The sequence below is a fragment of the Aegilops tauschii genome, chromosome 7, assembly GCF_002575655.3.
Source record: "Aegilops tauschii subsp. strangulata cultivar AL8/78 chromosome 7, Aet v6.0, whole genome shotgun sequence".
Classification (NCBI taxonomy): Eukaryota; Viridiplantae; Streptophyta; class Magnoliopsida; order Poales; family Poaceae; genus Aegilops; species Aegilops tauschii.
The window spans coordinates 23470033-23495610 of NC_053041.3; the positions used below are offsets into that span (position 1 = coordinate 23470033).

The 25578-nt window shown below is 45.5% G+C and overlaps 2 protein-coding genes across 5 annotated transcripts; one reads left to right on the forward strand and one right to left on the reverse strand.

Annotated features, from left to right (window-relative positions):
• The first annotated feature begins 15221 nt into the window (after window positions 1-15221).
• Window positions 15222-20031, forward strand: LOC109743936 (cyclin-dependent kinase F-4). 3 transcript variants are annotated; one of them, XM_020303032.4, is made up of 16 exons: window positions 15222-15618; window positions 15709-15846; window positions 15965-16154; window positions 16244-16322; window positions 16594-16662; window positions 16749-16838; window positions 16927-17065; window positions 17690-17792; window positions 17875-17927; window positions 18009-18075; window positions 18378-18486; window positions 18572-18637; window positions 18736-18804; window positions 18892-18958; window positions 19047-19295; window positions 19403-20031. In XM_020303032.4, exons 3-16 carry the CDS (start codon window positions 16147-16149, stop codon window positions 19690-19692), a joined length of 1458 nt encoding a protein of 485 aa, XP_020158621.1. In that variant the 5' UTR covers window positions 15222-15618; window positions 15709-15846; window positions 15965-16146; the 3' UTR covers window positions 19693-20031. The 3 variants fall into 3 exon arrangements, with proteins under 3 accessions (XP_020158621.1, XP_020158620.1, XP_073360618.1); XM_020303031.4 differs by having other exon boundaries at window positions 15712-15846; XM_073504517.1 differs by lacking the exons at window positions 15709-15846; window positions 15965-16154 and having other exon boundaries at window positions 15222-15424.
• A 1162-nt stretch (window positions 20032-21193) lies between these two features.
• Window positions 21194-24358, reverse strand: LOC109743933 (growth-regulating factor 5). Of its 2 annotated transcripts, XM_040395388.3 has the most exons (5): window positions 23840-24340; window positions 23046-23388; window positions 21820-22042; window positions 21576-21711; window positions 21194-21491 (listed from the first exon to the last, which is right to left on the reverse strand). In XM_040395388.3, exons 1-5 carry the CDS (start codon window positions 24120-24122, stop codon window positions 21484-21486), a joined length of 993 nt encoding a protein of 330 aa, XP_040251322.1. In that variant the 5' UTR covers window positions 24123-24340; the 3' UTR covers window positions 21194-21483. The 2 variants fall into 2 exon arrangements, with proteins under 2 accessions (XP_040251322.1, XP_020158618.1); XM_020303029.4 differs by having other exon boundaries at window positions 21576-22042; window positions 23840-24358.
• Between the last annotated feature and the right edge of the window lie 1220 nt (window positions 24359-25578).

Below are 25578 nucleotides of genomic sequence, written 5' to 3' on the forward strand. Positions count from 1 at the left end.
TTACTACTGCTACTTTTATTTAATTTATTAAGGTTTATTTATTTTAGTTACTATAGTTTATTTTATTTTATTTTATTAAGGTTTATTTATTTTATTTACTATAAAAAATGAACATAGATGCGCCTATAGAGAAAATTCAACCTAAATTCATAATAAATTTCTATGAAATTCAAAGAAATTTACTGCGAATTTAGGTCAAATTCCCTGTATAAGGGCATCTATTTTCACTTTGAGAGGAGCTCAACAAGGCAGAGAGGGACGGGCTTATAAACTGGTGTGAGCGCCCTTCGGTTGGCGAGGTGGGACTAAACACTGGCCGCAACTAGGACCAGCCCTTTAGTCCCGGTTTGTGGTATGAACCGGGACTAAAGGGTGGTGGGCCAGGAGTGTGGCCCATTGGTCCCGGTTTGTCCCACCAACCGGGACCAAAGGGGCCGGACGAACCGGGACCAATGCCCCCACGAGGCCCGGCAGGCCCCTGGCCGCACGAACCGGGACTAATGCGAGCATTGGTCCCGGTTCGTGACTGAACCGGGACTAATGTGGATATTGCCCTGTGACCAAAGCCCAGTTTTCTACTAGTGGGCAGTAACCTTTGGGAGACTGGCGGACGTCGACCTGCTACTTCAAGATCCGGGTCATCCCTGCAGCCGATGTTCATGGGACAAGAACTACCAAGGAGGCCGGAGGAACTAAAGAACTCCATCATCAAGGTTGACCTTGCCGGAGATGGTTCACATAGTCAGTGTCGACCTTGACTTGGCCATCGCTTGACCAGCAATCACGGGTGTCCACCTGCAGGATCGGGCAGATCCCTCGTCTGACGAATAAGCTAAGTACCATTGTTAAAAAGTTGTGTAGTAGGCGTTAAGCCACTCCCTTGTGCAAGTATGCGCCGAGGACACTCACTCCCGGATATGAAGTGTGACCGTCTAGTTAAACTATAAGTTTAAGAATTAGTATGGTGATGTATTTCTGGTTTTCCAAAATACCACCTGATCCATGACTTAGGAAGTCGAACATGCGCCCGGTTTATCCTGCGCGTTGTGAACGATCCAAGTTCAGCCAGATACTCTTTCTGCTCGTAGTTTAACATGAAACACAACCTTTTATATTTCGGAGAGTGTTCGCGGAACGTAACCCGTTTAGCTTACTAGATTTACCATCTCAAGGCATCACATCTAAGCTCTACACTTTTCTTTTATGCCGAACGCACCAAGCGCAGAGTGAGGCGAGGTAGAACACCGAGTGATTCCTCGTTGCATCCACCGTCGTAACACACTTCCCGGCTTGGGTGATAAGGACATAACTAACCATTGTAAAGTTCCTTCCTGGAGTGTCCGGGGAGAAAAATCGTTCCAACCTCACGCTGCCACCGCAACCTGAGGATCCGGCGCCAACAGCCCATCTGAGTGATACCCTAGATTCATTCCTGGAGTGTTTGCCTTAGTGCGATTTCAGGAACGAAATGTCATTCGGCTGCATTGTAACTATTGTCGAACCTCGGGTTTCGGTCTTGGATGGTCGAGGTTGTTTGATATTTACAAGAAGTTAAATCCCCTGGAAGCTCGGGATAATAATTTGACCGAACAATGACGCCACTATGTGAGTAGGTGCATTTGTTCAAGAGTGGTACGGCGACGATGCATCTCGATAAGAGAAAGTGAGTTTCCTTGGTGATGTTTCACCAAAAAAATCATAAGGGGCCTTCGAAGGGTCGTGGGTAACCGTCATTCTTCGCAAGAATTCCGACCAAACCATGACCAGGAGGAAAGCCGTATGCTGACGCAATGGTTCATGGGGGTTTGATTAATTAGTATGTACATCTTAACTCGGCACCCCAGTTTCAATCACACAATTTGTTAGGCGGAAGGGACAACAAAACGCATGCTCCAACATGGAAAGAAAGAAACATGGCACAACTACTATGAGCCATGCGAGGTTGATGAAGGGCAATACTTACATCTTTTCCATTGTTAACCAGCTAAGCATAAATTTTAGTCAAAACTAGAGGCTCTTCTGGCGCATCAATTTTTCCCACTTCAGCTACTTCATGGAATTCTTATTTCAGAGGATCTGGTTTAATAAAGATTGGGATGAATATGTGAGCTCCATTTCATTAAGAATTGGGATGAGCATGCGAGCTCCGTTTCCCTCATACAACAAAGCATACCTTTATAATATGTAATCAGAGAAGTTTTGACTGCTTGAGGCTATATAGAATGTAGTAAAAGTACTCTATACTTGGCCATATGTTATAGTTCAAATGCATGGAAGGCTCATGATCTCATCTTGTGAATGCAGAATTCAATTGAAAGGAAGGTTCATGATTTGAACATTGTGTCCTCTTCTTTATAAAGAGCATAAAGAGTTCATCATCGATGCTTGGTAGCTTTACTATGCATGGTCTAAGGGACCAGATAATATTCTAGTAATTGTTACCGTGTTATGTGATCATCATATCAAGTGAATGCTATAAATATGAGGGGAGCCGAAGGCTTTGAATGTACAGAAAATTAATGCAAAGCCAATTCACTAACCTCAAGTAAAGCTTGCCAAGTATTTCTCATTTTTTTAGTCAAAAATAATATGAGAAATACTTGGAATGTTAGCTTTAGTGAAATAAATCAAATGTGTCTATAGTATGCTAATTAAGTCTGATGAAATTCACATGTTCATTGTGTTGTTGAAGGTGCCTTATGAAAGGGGAATGAATGATAGATAACACAGTTTATTGGCATCTATGATACTTTTCAGCGTTCGACATCATGAGCGAAGTGGATAAGTGGAAGGGAACAATCACATGAGGATAATATGCGCTGACAGCTATCAAGCTAGAAAATCTGGTTATTTTCACTTTATGAAGTGTATAAACTTTTAGTCCAATGTTCGCTTCATTGCACCCTTGTGTCCATTTTTGTATGTATGTATGCCACAGATTATGTAATCGACCCAACAACTTGTACTCTTTTTAATAGTAGTTCGTAATTTTCTCACGCTACATAGTAAAACTGAACAATAGAAAATGAGCACGAGCAACTAAAAAATTAAGCTGCAATTTAGCCAACAACAGGCTCATTCGCCGCGCCTTCGGCCTTCTTGCAGTATCTAATTCCAGATTAGACCGCGTCTAGCGCTGCGGCGAACCATGATAATTCCGACCCCGCGGAAAAGACCACGACAATTCCACTTGCTCAATCGGCCACTGTTATTCTAGTGCTGAATAGTACGGAGTGGTACTACTCCAGCTGATGCATGTGGCGGTGGTTGAGTTTTTTGCGCCCGCCATCATCACCAGCTCATGGCTCCACGATAAAACAGCAGCAGGGCTGGCTTCCAAACCTCCGAGAAGGACTCTGGACACCCCAGCGCGCACGTCGACGAAGGGAAGTGGATCCCGGCGGCGGAGGCGGAGGCGTCCCCTGGTCCCGTCGGCGGCGGCGCCGCCTGGTTGAGCTTGAGCCTGAGCCTGAGCCTGAGCCGAGACACACCCAGGTCTGCAAACACTTCGCTTTTGATTATATCCTAGGCGAACACTCTGTTTCCCTCAGTTTATTCCGATGCTATGCTCCTCCTAATGCGAGTCCCCCCTAGATCTTCTTTCTCTTGGCCCGTCTTGGATTCGGCTCGTTCAACGCTCCGCCTCTGTCGGTGTGGAAACGCACCTTCATCCGATCGACGCCTCATATCATTTCTCTATTTTTTGCAGCGTACTATTGCAGGGGGTCAGATCGACCAGGAGCTCAGAATAACCAATGTCGATATCACCAGACGCGCCATCTAGAGGTGGTGCCGCGTGCCTGCGTCAAAATATGACCGAAGATGATGAGGATTACGCCCAGTGGATGGTGGATTCTGTCCATGAGACCAATATCAGGTGCTCCATCGATCATCTATATAAAAGACTGCATTCTCATTATTGGATTGTCGAATTCGGGTGCATGCTCTGATCGATCATCTAATTACTTGCAATTTGACAATTCATTCGCTACAGTTATCACGTCATTAGTAATTCTTGGTGTGTGCTTTTGCTACTCATTTCAGGCCCTCGGACTCAAACAGCACGATCTTGCGTGACATTGAGTACAGAAGTAGCGATGGATGTATGGATATCTCGAACCCAGTGTACCGGTTTGATCTAACCCCATACGAATCGGTCTTCCGTGATGGATTTAAAGGGAGATTTGAAATGAACACTCCCAACAGCATTTACTGCAACTTGGAACTTTACCTGAACCATGGGGTAATGCCTACTACTATCACCCGAAGACCGGACAATTACATCTTTTTTAGCACTACCCTGAGCAGGTCCTGGTTTCCCAACATGAGGCAAGCCCGTATATATCGCTATGAGATATATGCCCCCGGGGGTATCTGGCTTGCTCAAACATTTCGTGAACGTGAGACAAGCCCGTACGTATCGCTAGATGAAGATGAGGTAGCCTTTCTTGTCGGCATTGCTCCTCAATATATTCGATCTGCACAGGCTTTCCGGCTCATACCCGGCAGGTACGTAGCCGCCTTCTACCTTAATTTCAAAACCTTTCATTAGCTTAGTTATGATGTTGAAATATTTTACTGTAAGTTTTGTCACGTATGAGCTGGATGGGATAATACATTAACCAAAAGCATTTGGATGAAACTGAACAGTGCTGTCTGCAAGGCATGTTCATATGCATATTGAGGCAGTGTAGTTGCACACTTTATAAATTCCACACACAGAAACTTGTATAGTACCATAATATGTTAGGATATTTCCATTTCAACAAAATAACATGAGCATTGTGTAGAAAAATAATGGGTTAGCGAGCAAACTTATTGAAATAGCCAAAATATCATATTTTCCAAGATTCCTCACTCACCATTTTTTTGTTACTTTCAAATAGCGAAAAAAAAACATTACTCGAAAGCAATTGGCAGTTATGACTGCAATGTAAAGCTGTATTTACATTTATGTCACTTTTTCTTGTTCCTCTGTAAATAATCTCAGTACCCTTTTTGTGTTTTTTGTTTCTTAACGAAATTGGCAGAGCACTTGCTTTTCCAATAGTAAATATTAACACCTTCAAATTAAATTATGCAGCCCGCACACATATGATCCTATCTTTGCACAGAGTTTGTAGAGCACATGCGATTATATATGATCGTATTGTATAACAAAATTTGTACATAAGTGCACATATTTTCCACATGTTTTAACTAATATGAGCTTTCAGAAATCCACAAGTGCAAAAACCGTAAAATGGTACACACCAATGGGGGTGCACCAAAAACGATTTATTTTTCTTCACTCTTTCAAGTTGCAGTGTAAACTTCATTATGTATAATTTCGTCACGAGAATACCAACTGCAACTGGTTCCCCGAGTATCGTAGCATAGTTATTTTGTGCCGTGTTGCAGTGTTTTCTCTCTATGAAACTCAGACCCACCGAGGAAGCACTCTGCTTTCCCTTCGTGCATTTGTATCATACACTATATTGGTTCGTTATTCTTAATGGAGCAGGGGCAACCCCTTTTTATCTAAAAAAGAAGTTCTCGTATAACTTGATTCTATTTCATTGACATTCAATTTGATGAAGTTTCTTCCGATAATAAAAGATATCTATGTGTGTGCCCTGTTGTACTGTAGGAATGTAGGATGTGGAGAACGACCGGAAGATGTTCTATACATAAACAGAAACTTCAATCCTCAGTCACATCCACCAAGGGATATTCCTATCATACATCTGATTATGGAGTACACTGATCATAACAACCAGACAAGGCCTCTAAGAATTCAATATGTGCCCGAAGAGATAGAGAGTATGTGGCCATATAGGCGATCACTAGGAACCACAAATGATGTTCCAATCGAGTATTATGCAGAGGGTGTGGCTCACAACACCAGCTATATCGACTCTACATTTCGATCTACATATTGGAATGAAGTATATATCTTCGTCAAGGAAAAGTATGTTCTCGTGAACTACGTGCCTGGATCAACTAATGACAGGATACTCAATAGCCCACACTACATAGGCGATAGCTTCCCCTTTCTTGCGGGGACTGCTTTTGCCGAGTACGGGATAGACGCTTCTTTCGATTCTCATAGCAGTGCTGAAGCAATCATCTTTTCTGGGAACCTCTGTACACGGATAAACTTCGCACCAAAGACCACTGGTGGTTACATTGTAGAGGGGATCACAACCATCAGACAGATGTTCCCTTTCTCAGAGGGACCGTCTTCGAGAAGGGGATAGATGTGGCGTTTGAATCCACAGTGACCGGTGAAGCATATCTATTCAAAGGCTCAAATTATGCTCTTATCAACTACTATAAGAAAGAACTCATCGCTATAACTCCCATAGTAGTTGGGTTTCAGTGTCTACGCGACTCTGAGTTTGAAGGAGATATCGGTGCTGCCTTTGCCTCGCATGTACGCAAGGAGGCTTACTTGTTCAAAGGTAACATGTATATCCTCCTCCACTTTACCCCTGGAGAGAACAAGAACTGCATTGTTGACAGCCCGAAGGACATCGTCCCTGGAAACTGGCCCTCGCTCGATGGCGTCCTGCCCTGCAAAAACATAGGGCTTGATGTTATCGGGTTTCCCCATGGTAACCCTTTGCCTGACGCATCTCCCCATGGTAATCCTGTGCCGGACGCATCTCCCCATGGTAACCTTGTGCCGGCCGAGCACGTCCCGGATGAGTTTGTAATAAGATCTATACATGGATGTATGTCTTTTGTTTTCCCCCACTTGTTTAAGTAACTCTGGACATTGTGCAAAATCAGGGTATTTTTTGCTTCTATTAATGTGTGTGAGAGTGTTATGTTTTCTGTTTGCTGGTATCCACAGCTTATTGTAATAAAAGTCTGGTGGCGGGTTCTCTACTTCTGTTTCAGACATCTATTTCCTGATTTTGCTTTAAACTGTGTAATCTAGAGTAGACTCTCGCAATTTAGTGTCCCATATATCTATTCCATAAAGGGTAAAACATCCGAGTTATAACGCCTCGGATTTCCGTTAAAGGGCCCTCCTATCTAGCTGACGTTCGCTGGGAGAGGGTGGCATTTGTTAATGTTTTGATGGCAATTTTAGTTGTCTGGGGTGATAGTTTTTTAGAACAACATGACATTTTCTAGAAAGAAGGCTCAACTGTCATCCTCCTAGAAGATATCACCCTGCATACAACTAAACTGCCAGGAAAAATGTTGTCATGCTCTCCCCGTGAACGCCAACCAGATAAGATTTATGTTGTAAAAGAAATACTCAATTTTACTACTTTTCCATTATCTGCCCCTTGACATTCCTTGTGTCCAAAACCCTCGCAATTTTCAGCCTTGCCAATGCGCTTTGGTCAATCGCCGTAGTTCAAGACATGTATCACAGCAGCACGATGGGTCCAGACTTCAAATCGTCCAACTAGCGTACGCGCAGCATGTTGTATCCATGCAGTGCTCGGTTCAGGCGTGTATGCTTGTGCTTCTAGACTAGTGGGTGTTTGGTTACATTGCTTTCGCAACTCCGAGTTTGAAAGAGACATCGGCTGCCTTTGCATCACATGCTCCCAACCAGGCCTACCTGTTCAAAGACAACGGGTATATTCTCTTTCACTTCACCCCTGGGAAAAACGGCGACTACATCATTAACGGCCCGAAGGAGGTCATCCCTGGAAACTGGCCCTCCCTCAACGGCGTCCTGCCCTGAATGAACAGAGGGATCGATGTTACCAAGTTTCCCCACGGTAACCCCGTGCCGACAGAGATTGGCCGGGATGAGTTGTAAAATGAGATCTATCACCTCAGCAGTGTATCTGTCTCCCCACGGGTAACGTGTAAGCAAGTCTAGACTCTGGACATTGTGCTAAATCACGGGGTTTTCTTGTTCTTTGTAATGTGTGGGCATGTATGCTTTATGTTCTTTGTAATGTGTGGGCGAGTATATTGTAATTAAAGTATGGGTTGGTTTGTTCCGGATGGCCTGATGACTGGATTTCTGCTTCTCATTCTGGCACTATGTTCTGGTCTTGCTTTCTTAATACGGGGTAGTGAATTAGGCAACATTTGATATCTTAGTTTTTTTTGAATTATATACAATGATTCTTTTAGAAACCGCGGTTTCAAGTGCTGGAAAGGGAAGGTGGTGGGTAGTCCTATGGGCTAGACTGGCTTTGATCCGCATGTGAAACTATTCCCAAGTTTAGAAACACGTGGGTCGAGTGGGGAACTGAACCAGGCTTCGTCCTTCTCCAGACGAGCCTATTCACGACGCGCGTATGTGCGTCTCGTGGGTTTGACTACAAAAACATGAGTCTCGTGGGTAAATGCAAAGCTCTCTTTTTTTTTGCTCAAAAACATAAATGCAAAGTTATTTTATTTACCTTCTTAGGCCACACTACCTCCGTAGCAAAATATAAGACGTTATTCAAGTCCAAGTGGCACCACAAGGTCAAACTTTGTCCAGTTAAGCGTTACTATGGCCGTTATGACAGATGGGGCCTACATGTTAGTCTATGCCCAACCCCGTAAAGAAAACTCCAGTTACTGTCCGTTGCATCTCTCATTTTGGTTTGACAATAGCCGGAGTTTTGGATAAAAAAATGAGCAAGATGAAATTTATTGACAATACCCGGAGTTCTCAATAATTCGTTGTTGAGATGTTAGGGCATATATCTCTAATGCCGGCCACCAAAAACAGACATTGTGTTTGTCCACAGACTAGTCCGCGAACAGTGATACGAGAGTCGGCCATCCAACCTTGTCCCCTAAATGTCTGCCTCTGTTTTTATCAAGTACGCGAGCCCAAAAATCGCGTATGAAATCTTCGATGAGTGAAATATTCCAATGTGATGGTACATTTAATTTAAATATTACAATCCAGCTAAATTTTCAAATTATATAGTTCGACCTTGAATTCAACCACACATGTTATAGTTGCCTCTGGACCGAGGGTGATGGTGGATGGAAAACGGACGGATGCAGAATGACTTCAGATGGTAAAACCGCATCCAGCCAGCACGGGCCGGATGTTTGCGGCTAATTCGAGAGTCTGCTTTGAAGATGCCCTTGGCTCCCCCCTCCCCTCGTGTTAACTGCCATAGTACAGTACTTAGTAGTATAATAACGATGGAAAGATACGAGAAGCTATAAACAAGAGGAAACGCGCAGCAGTGACGCGGCCCTGACTGTAAAGCGGTGATCCAAACTAATCATGCGGGGCAACCCCAACCAACACAGACCATTCAAACCGGCAGCTAGCACACTCGCTGCCGCGGTGGCATGCAACCTCATCGCCTCATCACCTAACCGAACCGAACCAAACCAAAACCAACTATGCATATATATGTGACTAATACCTTCACAACCTAATTAAACCGGTCATGATAGCACTAGTTTTTCCCGCCTCTATCCATAAATAATCGCGGCACGGCGGCACTATCTAAATATTTTATCAGGAAACCGAATTTAATTATTCGTCAAATCATCCACACTTTTTAACAATAATTTATCTACATTGTCAAGGCACGAGCCGACCGACGGGCGCACGCAAGCATGAATGAATGAACGGTGCGGTTTTTCTTGGCACAAAAATATCCTTTGCGCAAGTGGGCGCATGCATATATATGCGTGTTGTTGTCCTGGAATTAAGATCGGATCAAAGCTGTAATCTTATTCCTAATCTCGCGGTCAGACGGCTTAAACAAGGCAGGGTGGGCATGGACCATTCGCCATTATTGAATCTTCTCGAACGGTGTTGTGCGTGGTGGGATAATGACATGTTTCTTCTTCTTTTTGCGAATGGACAATGACATGTTTTCTTCTACTGTAGTGCTATATATTTGTGTGCATTTTTTTCTCCTTCTCTGATTTGAATACGGAGATATTTATGGGCCTCGTGTATCTCAAGCTATTCAAAAAAAGAAGAGGAAAAACTGCCGGCGTGGAGATGAAAAATCCACTAATCTCATCAGCTCTTGTAGAGTTTTGGTTTTTTTTAACACAGTACAGACGCAATATAAACTCAAAAATAATAATTCACTTCCGCAGTATAAACTCAAAAAATTTATCCACTTAAATTCCTTGGACGTGCAAACACAATCCAAAAACAGTGAAGTAGTCATGGTAGTCGGCGGGCAGTAAGTTAAGTAGGTCCTTACTTTTTTTCCAATAGCGAAATATGCAAACTCTAGGTAAACATAATCCGATTTTGTTAAGCTAATAATTATTAGAAAGTTACTGTCATGGTAGTCGGCGGGCGTTCGTCGCCACTCCCAATAAACAAACAACATAGCTTTTCTTCCAAACCAAGAGTAGAAAAATATCGCTCGCGGGCACGTGGAGGACCTTCCATTACTCAAAATCATGGTCAAGTGTCGTTTTAGTGTTTTCAGCGAACAATTACTCAAAATCGATGTTTTCGGCAAACTTTTATGAAAACGGTGATTTCTCGTACCGAGCGACACAATTGTGGTGGTTTTTGGCAATTTACTCGGGCGGAAATCCTAGTACTTTATAGACGGGGTTGTTTGATTTATATGTTATTAAGTCCACTGTGATTGTCCACAATAATTCATTTGCACTATATGAACTAAAAAAATCGTCCACTCGAATTCCTTGGATGGTGCAAATACAATCCTAATAAACCAATGAAGTGGGAAGGCCATTACAAATTTGGCATCTTTTTTTCCTTTTATATTTTGTTTGTTTCTGAAATCCTATGGATGAAGTAGGCCCTGTCCAGGGTATATCTAGATGTGCCATAATTATTGCACATCTAAATGATCAATCGAGCATAAAAGGAAAAAAGAAAATAGAAAAAAAAGGTACCCACACGAATCTCTGTGTAAGATTAATGATGGCATATGCCTTAGATGTGTAATACTTATGACACATCTTAGATCTGCTCTAGCAAAACTTTTTGTCAAAGGCAAGGGCATGCAAAATCTAGGTAAATCTGAACCGATATTATTAGAGCCACTCCAATGGGGTGACCATTTTGTCCGCACACGTCCGTTTGGTTCCGTGCGGACAAAAACGACGGCCCAACGCAAAGACCCATTTCTATTTTGCGTCCGCTTTGTGTCCGCGCGGACCCATTTCCATCCCAAATTTGAGACTGAAATGGGTCCGAAGCGGACACAAAGCGGGCACTTTTGGTGCCTTGTTCTTCCGGCTGCGTCCGCTGCACATGCATGCTGGCCCATCTGTCATCCAACGAAAGAGTCCACTCATCCATCCCACCCTTTCTCTCTCCTCCTTTCCTCTTTGTCGCCACCCACGACGGCGCGGGCATAGAGCACGCCGCGGTTTCGATGCAGCTGGGCACACCGCCGGTGCAGCAGCTCTCCCTCCGATGGGATCCGACGCCGCGGTGACGCCACCAGGGAAGGAGCACTAGTAGTCGGCCGCGCCTGCCTTCCATGAGCAGGTAGCAGGAAGCTCCGCATCCAGCGTCGATGTCGTCGAGTCCAAGAAGCCATGGTACACCGGCGAGTCAGCTAGCTAGCGCGTTGTCGTATTATCGTTTTCTTCTTGTTCGTTGGCTGATGGATTGGTGTTGACGGACACCATCAAGCTACTGCAACCCGGCCTCGCGCTCGCGACCGTGCCCGGGGCTGCTACACGGCGCTCGGCCTCGCGCCCGCGCCCATGCCCGGCCTCGCCCTCGTGCTCGCGCCAGCGCCCGTCCGGCTACGCGCTCGTGCCCGAGGATGCTGCACGGCGCTCGTCCTTCCGCGGTGTCGGCGTGTTCCACCGCTTCCCCGGCCGGCGGTGCTGCAGCCGGTGGCCTTGCCTCTCGCCCTCGCGCTCGCGCCCGCGCCTGGCCTCGCCTCGCTCTGGCCCCAGCGCCCGTCCGGCTTCGCGCTCGCGCCCGAGGCTGCTGCACGGCGCTCGGCCTTCCGCGGTGTCGGCGTGCTCCACCGCGCGCCCGGCCGGTGCTGCAGCAGCCGCTGGCCTCGCCTCTCGCCCGCGCCCGGCTTGTGCTGCTGCAGTCCACTGGCCTCGCCTCTCGCCCGCGCCCGGCCAGTGCTGCTGCAGTCCGCCATGCTCGTCGTGCCGCGCCGCGCTCGCCCTGCCTGCCTGTTACGTGTTCGATGAAATGCTGGAACGGACATGCACAAAATGGGTTTGCCTCCCGTTGGACGCACCGGCTGACCCAAACGAAAAAGCGGACATGCATGTCCGCTTGGCCGACCCAAACGGACAAAAAACGGACAAAATCCGCGTCCGTTTGGGTCACCCCGTTGGAGTTGCTCTTAATAACCTAACTGGAGTAGAAAGTTAGAGGTAATATCACCGGAGGTCATAGAACTTGCGCTTAATGTTCAGTTTGGTGCTAGAACTTCAAAAATACGGAATTGCAGTCACTCAACTTGACTAAAGCGTGCATATACAGTCACATAATGCGTATGCAGGCGTATACGGGTGTATGACCCCACCTGTCATTGACCGGAGGCGCTCAACCATTGGATTTTTGCATAAAACACCATTCTACTGTTTTATTCGCGGGAAAGCCGGCCACCGCGACGCATTTTTGTACAAACAGCTTCATGTTTTTTTATTTACAAGAAAGTCAACCACTGTACTGCAAAAAGTAACAACCAAAAATAGTGAAAATGAACATAAAAAGTGTACCCATCAAGTCTCAAACTCACGACCAGAGGCTTGCACAAAAGCAGCCCTAGCCACTCCAAGATGCACTTGTATACGTTTATAATGGATAATAACCAGTAAAATATGAATTTAATAGGACAAAGGCTCCTGGAGCTGGAATGGGCTATGGCCAGTGCAGACCATTTTGCACATGTTCGTTTGTTAATTTTGTAGATAGTATATAAATTATAATTTCAGTAATAAAAAATCTTTAAATATTCATGTGTTATAAATATTGTACATAAAAATTAATAACCTATTTGTAAAAAATGTTATAAACTATTTAAAAAATATTCATATATTTATGATTACAAAAAATGTTTGTATGATAAAAATATTCATAATTTCAATCTTAATCTGTTGATATGAATATTAAATCATGTATAATATATAAATTTTATAAGTTTGAAACATAAGTCATGAGTAACAATTATACATGAGCGAACATTCATAAATATTTAGTAAATGTGTGTAGTAATTTTTTGGGTACAATTTATAAATATAAAACATGAGTGTATATTTTTTGTGGATTCATTAAACATATTTACTTAATAAGCATTATTGATTTTATGTATTAAATGATTTTTTTATGTAACACAAAGTTTACATTTAAATATTCTTACTCACTAATGATCGTTTGTATGTATAATAGTTTTAAACACATATATTTGAAGATAAATTTATGACTTAAGTTTTACAAACATATACCAAGTGGTCTGCTTGGTAAGCTACCAACAAAAAATGTGACTGCAATTCCGTATTTTTAAAGTTCTAATACTAAACCGAACATCCAGCGCAAGTTTTATGACTACTGGTGATATTACCTCAGAAAGTTACTGTCATGGTAGTCGGCGGGCGTTCGTCGCCACTCCCAATAAACAAACAACGGAGCTTTCCTTCTTGGAAACCCCAGAGCAGAAAATATCGCTGGCGGGCACGTGGAAGGGAAGACCTTCCGTTCATCCACGTCACGCGTAGGCGTCGCCGAGGCGGACCCGTCCTCCGTCGTCGTGGGCGGAAAGGAACCGCGGGGAGCCCCGTTGTGTAATAATCTTCTTCCACAGGGGCCCGGGTGTAAAAGGGCGCACGCCACGTCGGACCCACCGACGGGATAAATAACGAGAGGAAGAGGGACACGCCGAGACGGAAGAGACACAGAGAGAGAGAGAGAGGGGCAGAGGAAAAAATCAACCCACCTCCACCACCGGGCAGAGGAGAGAGGAGCGACCTCCGCCGCGCTGCCGCGGTGTTGACCCCTCCCCCCACGCTGGATCCCCCCACGGCGGCGGGCGCGTCCTTCGGCGGCGGCGGCGCGTTGTTATGCCGAGAGGCGCCCAGGTACTTGCCGTGCCGCTACGCGACTCGCTCCGATATGCTGTGGTCTCCTCTGTTCTCGTCCCCTCGCGCGATTCCGGCCGATTAAGGCGCCGGGACCCGGTAGGATCGGCGCGGGAGGGGTTTGGGGTATGGTTGAGGTGTGGAATTCGGGTTTGGCCGGTGGGATTCGCGCGGCTGCGGCTCGGTCGCCGCCGCGCGCGGTCTGAGATCCGGGGGGAGGGTTTGGTCCGATCGGCACGAGATTCGCCGCCGTTGTTGGTGCAACCGGGGAGGGTTTGGCGGGTGGAATCGGGACGTGTCTGGCCGGTGAATTATGCGGGGGATTCGCTCCGTGGTGCTGGTGTTCACCACTAGTTTCCTAGATTTAGGCGAGTTCGGCTACGTGTTCTGGTCTGGTCGGCATATATATGATTCTAGTCTAGCGTGCATGGTGGCCCACTCATAGTTTCGTCCAGCTCATCTACTTTGATGAATCCTGCAGCGATTCAGCTGTGCATCATGCTGTTTTACCTGCGAGAATTTGGAGGTGCTGATGGATGTTGGAAACACGGGTCGATGCTGGAGGGGTTGTGTGATGTTTGAGGTTTGGAATTCGGGTTTAGTCGGTGGGATTTGCGCGGCTGTGGCTCTGTCGGCTTGAGCGTCGTCTAAGATTTGGGTAGGGGGTTTGGTCGGATCGACGCGATATTCGTTGGTTTCGGCTGCTGGTGTTGCTGGTAGAATCCCGGGGAGTTTGGCAGGGGGGGATCGAAGCCTGTCTGCTCAGTGAATTGTGCGGGAAATTCGTTCGGTGGCTGGGTCCCGGTCGCTGTTTGTCAGTAGTAGTGCAGATTTATGCGAATTCGGGCACAACGAGGGACGACGGGCTCTGTGGCCTATGTATATGTTTTGATTCTGCGTGGTGTATATTTGATTGATGCGGTTCTAGATGAACCGTGGCTGTTGGCGGAGGCATAGTTTCGCCTGACTCTTGCATTTCGATGAATTCTGTGGTGATTCGGCTGGGTTAAGTTCCTGTCATTTGGAGGTAGGAACTCGGAATGGATGATGGGAACACATGGTTGTGGTGGTTGTGTTTTGGTTACTTTGTTATATGCGCATCATGTTTTGATTAGACCAAACTTTTCAGGCCATTGAGCAGTCCATTGTCGTGTGTTAAGTTTGGCTCTGATGTATTGGGCTACCACCATGTCACACGTTTTCAGCTAGAGGTCTGTTGCTTACAAACAACTTCTGTATTCTTGCAGGTTTCAACACCATTCGCCTCTGGGTTTCTAGCATTCTCAGAAAGGATATGGAGCACACCCTCTATGCAAGTTCCCCTGTATCCCACGTCTCGCTGCTTGAGCAAGTTCTTGGCTGGAGATTTTGTCTTTACGGAGACTTCCTTGTCATCTCCTTCGTCAATTGCACCTGAAGAACACACCTGGCTTAGCGACTACCGTGCCTGGTCCCATGCTACTGGACATTAGGGTCGACTAGTGATTGCGGTGCACATCTATTCGAGCATGGTGCGTCTCTTCTCTGGCAACATTTTCGTAATTTTTGCCGTGGCACTGGCCAGCCAGCAAAAGTTACCATCAGAACTTCTTTGGACACTTGGGATCTAACCCGTAGATCCTCCTTGTCGGTTACAAGCTCTAGGTATGCTCTTATCCGAGAATTCAGTAACACAATAATTTTCATGGCACTTCTGTTTTTATTGTCACTGTCTCATGCATCTATCGCTCTCAGCAGGTTCTGGTTTTCTTTGCTTCTGTCAGCTCTCTTCTCCCCTATCACTGCGAGTTTTCAGTTTGTCCGGCTTGATCTTTGGTGTGTATAGTGTGCACTGTTCTTCATCGGGCTTCACTTCTGATGGCGTAACGTGAGGTATGCTTGAAAGTTTCGAATTTAAGCAGGACAATGCATGACTCAGCCATGAAGCATAATTAGGAATGTGAACATTAGCATTTCTTCCGACGGTCTAATCCACTTTGTTTAATTTCAGGGCAAAGGTGTTCAAGTTTATTTGTCACAAAGTATGGGTATTGCTTACAGACGTTTGAAAAAAGCCTGCAGTGACTTTGGTGATCTACTCTCCAAAGACATTCCGGCAATACGCGTATGAGTCTTGTTTGTGTTTATAGGACTGTTCAAAAATAAGGACAGCTTTGCATTCTAGCTAATAAAATGCAGAGGTGAATTGACTCTTTCCCTCTTTTGTAAGATGATAATGAGCTTCCAACATTGTACATATTTGTTTACTTTTCTTATATTTGCGATACAGGTATAACATTATTACGGAAGTGGGTGACGGTACGTTTGGTAGTGTTTGGCGTGCAATCAATAAAGAAAGTGGCGAAGTGGTATGTCACTCTGCTTGCCCAAATATTTGCATGTTATGCATTACTTTTTTCAGTAGCAACTCTTGTTTATGTTGTTATGCCGGAGGCTAGCATGCTTGGGGCTATTTATTGTATTTCTTACTAAATAAATAATGTGAAACACTTCCTTTTCAGTTTGTATTGTTACACTCTGGTATATCTTTACGACTAGCCGATATTCTTATGTTACCATTGCCATACCTGGATTTTCTTTCACCTTGTTGACATATATGCACATGCTTGTTCTTCGCAGGTCGCAATCAAGAAAATGAAGAAAAAATATTTTTCTTGGGAGGAGTGCATCAATCTCCGTGAAGTTAAGGTATTTTGATGTTACATAACATTAGCCATATTGCATCATGGCTTCCTTCACTTCATTTGATTAAATGTATGTTTCAACTTCAACAGTCCCTCCGAAGGATGAACCATCCAAACATTGTGAAGCTCAAGGAGGTCATAAGAGAGAATGATACGCTGTTCTTTGTTTTTGAATACATGGTACAGACTATTGATATTTTGTTTTGTTTTGTTTTTATAATCAGTATAAGTTGACTAATGTTTTATGTGCTCTACATGGGTTTGTTAGGAATGCAATCTCTATCAGCTGATGAAGAGCAAGGGCAAGCCTTTTTCGGAGTCTGAAATCCGGAACTGGTGCTTTCAAGTATTTCAAGCTCTTAGTCACATGCATCAACGTGGATACTTTCATCGTGACCTTAAGCCTGGTATGGCATACTCCCTGGACTCTGGAATTGTTAATAATGTTTGTTGTAATTGTGGAACTATGTTCATTCATGTGGTCTAGTGTTAGAGCCTAGGCCGATACTTGAAGAAGTATATGAAAGAGCGCTACCAGTATCCATCCCTCGTGTTGTGTGTGGTTAAAAAAGAACAGTTTGAGAACATCTTTTGTCTTTCATCTTTTGACCTACGCTCCTTGTCATAAGCTGTGGTTTCATGCAATTTTTAGTTTGAACAACTCAAGAAATCAAGTCTAGTAGCTGTGGATGGATAACCATCCAGTCGGCCATTGACCGACAAGGCTAACACTGCTAAAAACATTTTGAGTGGTTTTATCAATTTTTTTATTGATTATGCCTTCGCTTGCTCTTGACAGAACGCGTGCACTGTGGGATATATATGTAAAGGTAGCAGTAATGACAGATAATAGGGTCACTTGAAAGACTAGTTGTATATGACTAACGTGCGTCGGTAAAAAAGGAGTCAACAATCCTTGTTAGCCTTAAATGCTACTGTGTTCTGTTTGGAGAGTTCAGATTGACCTTATTTATTGGCATTAGTAAACAAGAACCATCATCTTTTGCTCTTTTGACCTTCTGTTATTTCAGAAAATCTGCTAGTTACAAAGGAGCTCATCAAGGTAGCTGATTTTGGGCTTGCTCGTGAGATTATTTCTGAACCACCATACACAGAATATGTGTCAACTCGCTGGTAGGCTACTTCAGTCTTAAACAGCTTAAATCATACATATAGAGCACTAAAGCAAGGATACTAATGTTTACTGCCAAATTAGGTATCGTGCCCCAGAGGTTCTACTTCAAGCTTCTGTTTACAGCTCAGCAGTTGGTGAGTAGAGAATATTTGTTCCTTCACAAAAAAGCAAATTGCTACAATTTGCAATGTGCTGATTCCCTGTTGCTTTTGTAGACATGTGGGCTATGGGCGCCATTATTGCAGAGCTTTTTTCACACCGACCTCTTTTCCCTGGCTCAAGGTACATGATCTTTATTCTGCTGAATGCCGTTTGGTTCCCCTGTTCTCTTGGTGGTTGTGCCCATTTAATTGAAGATCTAAGTTTGGTCCTAATAGTTGCTGGGAGCTAAATATTAGCCAAAGATGCTGTTGATTATATATGAAATAACCATCATCGACCATTTTAACAAGTAAAACCATTTTTTTAGTCTAGAAATCACCCCATAATGTGAAAAAAATGATGTGGTGATTCTTTTGTGGTATGTTCATCCAAGTAATTGCTCAAGTGAGGGCATTTTTATAACTTTGTTCTTTGTCCCACAGTGAAGCAGACGAGATATACAAAATCTGTAGCATTCTTGGCACACCAAATCAGCATACTTGGGCTGGAGGACTGCAGCTGGCAGCATCTATCAATTTTCAGTTTCCTCAGGTAGAATCTTTTGATACCCCTCCTCTCCAGTTCTGAGATTATTAGGAGCTATTGATGGCTAAATGCTGTTTCATATTCTCAACAGTCTGGAAGCATAAATCTTTCAGAAGTGGTTCCCACAGCAAGTGAAGATGCGCTGAACCTTATTTCGGTAAGTATCACATCAGCAGTTTTTGTCTGTCCTTAAAGTAGTGGCGAAGTGATCATGTTCAGATTAATGATTGGCCTCAACTTTTGCATTTGCCACAGTGGCTTTGCTCATGGGACCCACGTAAACGGCCAACCGCAGTGGAGGTTTTGCAGCATCCCTTCTTTCAGGTCATAATATTTCCAATGTCTTTCCGTACCACATCAGATGATGCATTGACTCGTTTCATGGCCTGACCATAACTGTTTATGTCACAGCCATGCTTCTATGTCCCCCCTTCACTTCGTTTCAGATCGACCGGATATGCAACAACACCACCATCAGGTTTGCCAAATATTCTCACGCTTATATGACTTGGATCATTTTCACTAGAATACTGTTGTTGAAGCAATTCAAATGATGGATTCTGCAGTTGGGGCTAAAGGAGCTATGGACCAGAAGAATGCTAGGAGATACCCTGTGGGGTCTTTATCCAATGGGAGGCCGGCAGTCAATAACTCGTACTTGAGCACTAATAACGTCCCAGCAAGAGCAGCTGGCGTGCAAAGGAAGCTAGAGTTGGATCATCAGGTGAAACCAGAGAGCAACCATAAGCTGACGAAGGAGAACGCTATGAACCAGCCCTGGTCCAGACTACCACCAGCACCAGTGAGGAGCAAAGGTGAGTATTATTGTTTTGTTCCTAAATCATGTTTTTGAATGGCGCTTCCGTTTTGTTCAGAGTCGCGTTTTTCCGCTTCTGTAATGCAAATCAATTCCATTGTGCAGGGAACAACTACCTTGCTGCCAAGGAGCAGATCCCTCGGGGCGGCGCGCCTGACATAGCCGAGAAGCTGTCCCAGCTGTCGATGGCCTCCACCACCAACCGGGCGCCGATCGTGCCTTCGGACAGGTTTGCTGACCTGAAGGGCACTACTAGAGCCCACCAACCGGAGCCCGTGAGGCGGCCCGTGCCTCTGGGACCCAGGGACACGTGGCATGCCCGGAACGACCCCTTCCGGCGCACCTATGAGATGCCGGGCGAGAGGGCTCTCCTCCAAAGGAAGCTCGTCAGCTGAGGACCATCCCACCAACGCCGTCCATGTGCCCCTTGGCATCATCGCCGCCACCACCACCACCGACCACAATAATCCAGCGGCCTCCTTCCAAGTTTGTGTCTCCCTTTGGTCGTTGGTGTTGTGATTTGAAAATAAAAGCCCACTCTCCCCCGGCCCTGGCGTCGGCGGTGGGAGTGAAGAGTACTGCGTGTTTCCTTTGAGCTTTGTCAGAAACGTGGATGATGATGTATGCTTTGTGATTTGTGTGCGAACCTACCGACGATCGCTTGTTCATGTGACCTGTGTAGCCGCTGGTGTATCGTGGCTAAACTTGTTGATTTTACTTTGGTCGTTGATCCATTTGGATGCTTTGCTTGCTCGCATGGTTCGACATGTCCTCCTGCATCTGCATGACTGGTGATGTTTCTTCTCTTACGCGGTTGCTGCTTCGTATCCGTATTTTATTTACTCCTGTGGGTGTTACTCTTGTCTACTCCGTACTAGACAGATGCTGCGAGAGCTGTCATGGATCGCGTATTATTTTTCAGTTGCGAGTACCGACGACGCGAGGGGTGATGGATTGATTTCTGTGGGCGTTACGGTCAGACCGCGTGGGCATCATGTGTGTACTGTTTGACTACGTAGCAGCCCCAGAGCAGCAGCAGTGAAACTAGTACAGTACGTAGGCCTTTTGGGACCGAGGCGACGTCCGCCGCTGCCGAAACTGAGCCTCCATCCATCCTTTCGCCGCTGGTTCGTAGGCATTCCCCAGATGGTCTCAGCACCAAAAGCTGCCTGCTGCGTTGCTTCAGCGCCGTGCTCCCCCTCCCCCATCATCACGTGCATCTTCTTCTTCTTGACCAGGAGAAACACCGTCGTCCCGTGTGCGTTGTTCACGCTACCCTGCGTGCTGGGTCATTTTTTATTCTTTTCCAGCTTTGAATCCATGGTAAGATTTGGCATGCCAAATACTAATTTGCATCAAACCAAGAAGCCTCATGGCACATCCAAAATTCTTTACACCAAAGACGAGTCTTATCTAGTACTCCTCCCTGTCCTTTCAAGTCTTCATATAAGTTTTGTCCAAAGTCAAAGTATCTCTACTTTAACCAAACTTATAGAAAAAAAAATATTAACATTCGTAATGTCAAATAAATATTGTTAGATTCATCATGAAATGTAAGTTCATAGTATCCCTCCGTCCCAAAATAAGTGTCTCAACTTTGTACTAGCTCTAATATACTAAGCTCGAGACACTTATTTTGGAACGGAGGGAGTATATATATATTTGGTATTGTAGATGTTGATGTTTTTTAATATGAATTTGGTCAAACATGAATCAAATACTATGAAAATGAATCAGGGTTACTGCAAGCTCTGGTTTCAGTCAAATACGACACAATAGCTTACACACACAAAATCCCGATGAATCAAATTGACCTTTATGCAAATAGAAAAGATGAATCAGGGTTACGGCAAGCTTCACAAGAAACATAAGACAGACCGCATCTCCGTGTCCAAGTAAGCAACATCAGAGTCATCCAACACAAACAAATAGGCAGTTACATGATACATTCCACAAGATGATGATCTACCGCAACAACACACAAACTTGTTCTTGAGTGAGCGTACAAAGCAACGTGGAATCTTGAAAACAGCTACAGGTTCCTCTTATCTCCGCCAACAACATCGACACGCAAGGGTTTTGCTCTTAAACCGAGTTCATAGCACGAATACAATGGACGAACGACAAAGAACCAGGAGAGGCCACAGCACAGGCACACGCGGCCCTGCACCTGCCGTTCGCACCCGTCAATCGCCTGCAACAACAGAGGAAACACGATGAGCAAATTCAAAAGATCTGAAAGAGGGAAGGCGATAAGCAAGTTCAATAGAGGACCCACATCGAGGCATTGGGATGGAGATCGAGAGCTGGGTCGTCGAGAAGGAGGTGCCGTTGGAGCGCTCGTCGTCCATCTCCGACCACGAGTCCCGCCTCCCCGGCCACTCGTCGAAGAAGGGCCTCAGCGGCTGGTTCTCCTGCTTAACATTTCCCATGAGCCCTGCCCCTCCACCCCCACCTCCACCACCGCCCCCGAAAGAGCGGCGGTCCTGCTCCTGGGAGTGGGACAGTGAGGCGATGGTTACCTGCCCGAGCTCCTGCGACGGCTCAAAGTGGGAATACGAGAAGCCGCCCTGCATGAGGCCGGAATCTCTAGGTTTCGACAGTTGGTATGGGGTCAGGCTGGATCCCATTGAGTGCCACGAGCTGTCCGTTGGGGAATCGATGGTGAATCCCCTGTTGTTGTTTCCTGATGCTCCAGAGAAGAAGCTCAGTTCACCCACATCAGATTTAGCTCCAAGGGAGTATCTGCATCATCATGAAATACATTAAAACTGTTAGTTTCTACAAGAAAAGGAAAAGGTGAACCAACCAAAAATCTAGACAGGTCCAGCTCTAGCATTAGGATCCTTGTGGCATGAAATGAGATAAAATAAACATGTGCTGGTGATAAGATCACAAGACAGTTCCAAGTCCGTAGTGGTTTATAGGCTGGACCACACTTGAATGTAGAGAATCTAGTCGGCAGCACAGACAAGGTACTGATACCAAGCTGGTATACAGACTGTTTTATTTAATTTGAAAAGGAGAGCCATTGAAAAATATAAGATGCATAAGCTAAAATGCTCGCAAACTCTGAAACAAGGGCAAATCATTCAAAAAAGCTTCCCCATACAGCATATACAAAGGCAGAAGAGCATTGCTTGCCTATAGGGAAAAAACTACATTTGAAAGTGGGCATGCAGTTGAAATATGAGATGATGTGCAAAAGACCACAAAGCAAATTACTCAAAAAGGAAGGAGCTAGACTTTAGAGATTATGTACCAAAAAAGTATAGTACATGGTACAGGCAGCAGGCTGCTTCAGATTTAATAATTAATTACATCATAAAAGCACCAGTTAGGGTACAAGAGGCCAGGGAAAGTTGCTCTTACAATAATAACACTAGAAAAAACAACAATATAGCACGGGCTACAAGTACAAGCATCACACAGATAATATGATTGCAGCCTCAAGAATAAGCCATAAAGTGACTACAAAAAGTCTCAGCTGTGGTAATGCTGATACTGCAGTAGCAGCGGAGAAAGAAATAAGGAAGATCATGGCACTATTAATTATGAGACTTAGCTCTTAACGTGCAACAAAAACAAGCATGGCAATCAATATCATGACCAGCAGTAACACAATTAAAATAAGCATCACTGAATCATGAGCAGGTCTAGTGCAGCAAACATAGGATCAACTAAACAATGCTGGCAAGCCTATTTCAAATAAGCATCCAACGTCAACAAAATGGGAGCATAAACATACTTGCCGCCGTATGACGAGGCGTCGACGTGCATCTGCGACGAGCCAGCCCCGCCGAGGGACAGGCCATGGGTTTTAGCCCCCGCCGGGAGGGAGGGGAGAGGCTCGGCGTCGCGGGCCGCGGACGTGACGGCGGACAACTGGGGCTGCTGCGACTGGTGCGCAGGGGAAGCAGACTTGGATTCCACAGGCTTTCTTGAACGGTTGCGGCCACGGTGCATGTGGCGCTCGCAGTACTTGGAGTCGGGGTGCGCCTCCTTGGAGCACCGCCACTTCTTGCCGTCGGTGCGCCGGCACCGCCATGGCTCCGGGTCGAGCTTCTTGCCATAGTAGGCGTAGTAACTCACTGCAACAACAGCACCAATCCACCCATGAATCAGCACATTCAATCCACACAACCATCACCATTCATTCATCTATCAGTAATCAGTTGATTCCAATCAAGAGGTATAGATCAGAACCAAACCACATTAACATCTCACCAACCATACAGAGATGCTTTCCCTTGGCCACAGGTGTGAGCAAAGAATCAAACAGCTAGCTTGCTTGACCAAATATATGCATAGATAAGCAAAGATCCATGCAAGTTGCAACCGCAGACATGTTTACCCATGAATAAAAGTACCAGCGCTCAATCAAATCGATCCCAATATTAAGCATCAAAGCACCACCATTTCCGTCTCCCAAGAAAGAGAAGCGCTTTTTTAAATGCCCAACAGGGAGCATCCAATCCAATCCAATCCATTTCCGCGAGATTCTCGACGAATAAGTAAAGCGAAAGCGAAAGCGGGGCTTACTGGAGGGGTGGTGGTGGTGGTAGAAGGGCGAGGCGGCGGGGTTGGCGAAGGAGAAGGTGGTTCCGGCGGCGCCGGCGGGGTGGGGGCGGATGGGGAGCAGGAGATCGGGCGGCACGGGCACGCCCGCCATGAGGTACTTGTAAATCAGCGCCTGCTGCTCCAGCTCGGCCCACTGCGCCGGCGTGAACACCGGCCCCGCCCCCCGCTGCATCTGCATCTGCATCTGCTGCTGCTGGCCGTACCCGCCCAGCCCCATCCCCATCGCCGCCGACGAGCTCAGCATCTCAAGCAGCTTAAAGCCCCCGCCTTGAAACAAGATAATAACAACAGGTCCGGCTCCTCCTCTCGGCGCAAGGCGGGCGAGAACGCGCGGCGGTCAGGTGGGGGTTGGGGGGTTCTTGGTGGCGGCCATCAATGGAGGAGGGAGGAGTCGGTGGGAGGGGAAGCAAGGCAGAGCGGAGCAGAGAGGGGAGGGTAGGGGGGGATCTATTTGGTGGCTCCGACTCCCTCATCGCCTGCCTGTCTGTCTTTACTTGTACTGCCTGCACCCCCCCAGGGGCAAAACTGCCATTTTTTACTTTTGTATGTTTCACCTTTTCTTTTCTTCTTTTTTTCTTCTTCCCCTGCCATCCATCCTGCATCATGAAATCCAGCCACCACACCTCCCCTGCTCCTCTGGCTGATATGTGTATGTCACCCTATTTGTTTCTTTTTTCTCAAGGTTAGGTGACATGTCACCCTTGCTTGTCATTGTGAAGAGATATTATGTGTGCCTTTTGGGGTAAGAGCATGTGAGGTGCTTCTGACGGTGAGATATTATTTTTCGGCAATCGGTCTAACTCCTCTCCTACTATCTATATATCGGGCCCCTACAGGTTGAGCTCCTGAAAGATGAGCTCGGCAATCGGTCATGTTCATTCACATTGCCCGATCTCGCAAACACTCCGCCGTTCCGTTGCTTCCATATGCTGCAACAGATTATTAGCATGACGATGGAGTCGAAACCCTTGCGTTTCTCCTTCGTAATCTGTTCACGCGAAATGGACCACCTTTTTTTTTATTTGGATACTAATGGTGGCCAAAAATACGGTTGAGATTTACTTGGATTGATTTTATCTTTTATGAACTCGCTAAGGCTGAGACACTGATTTTGGGACGGAGGGAGTATATGCTAGTATAAAAGAAGATCACAAACAGGAAGTTCAACATATAGTGTGCAAGATGTCCTGAGAACCATTTGAAGCATCATTTTGGCAGAATTCAGCTTGTGTAGCAGGCACATTTAATTAAGAACAGAGAACAAACATGATTAGAGCGTCATAACTTGTTGAATCCACGGAGCACGATATGATCCAGCCGCAGGCAGCCTTCAAAGCATCCATCAGGGCCAATAATAATAATAATAATCTGTGTATACGATACACAAGTACAGAGGCCACTTATTTTATCACGTACTACCGCGCTACTCAGGAAGGGATGCTTGTACAGCACAGATATGGTCGATGCCACATATAGAAAACACCAGAGATCTAATCGGGTCGATTTTTATCTTCTATCAAACACACAAGGAAAACATACCGTTGGATATTTATCATAGGTGACCAAATGCTTTGATGATGGGATGAATGACCTTATGACCAGGCATGAGCACGTAGCAAGAACGTCTGCGGAAAACCACTTCAAGTAACATTTCGATGTCGCAAACGAGTCGGATGGTATAACAACAGACGCACTCAATC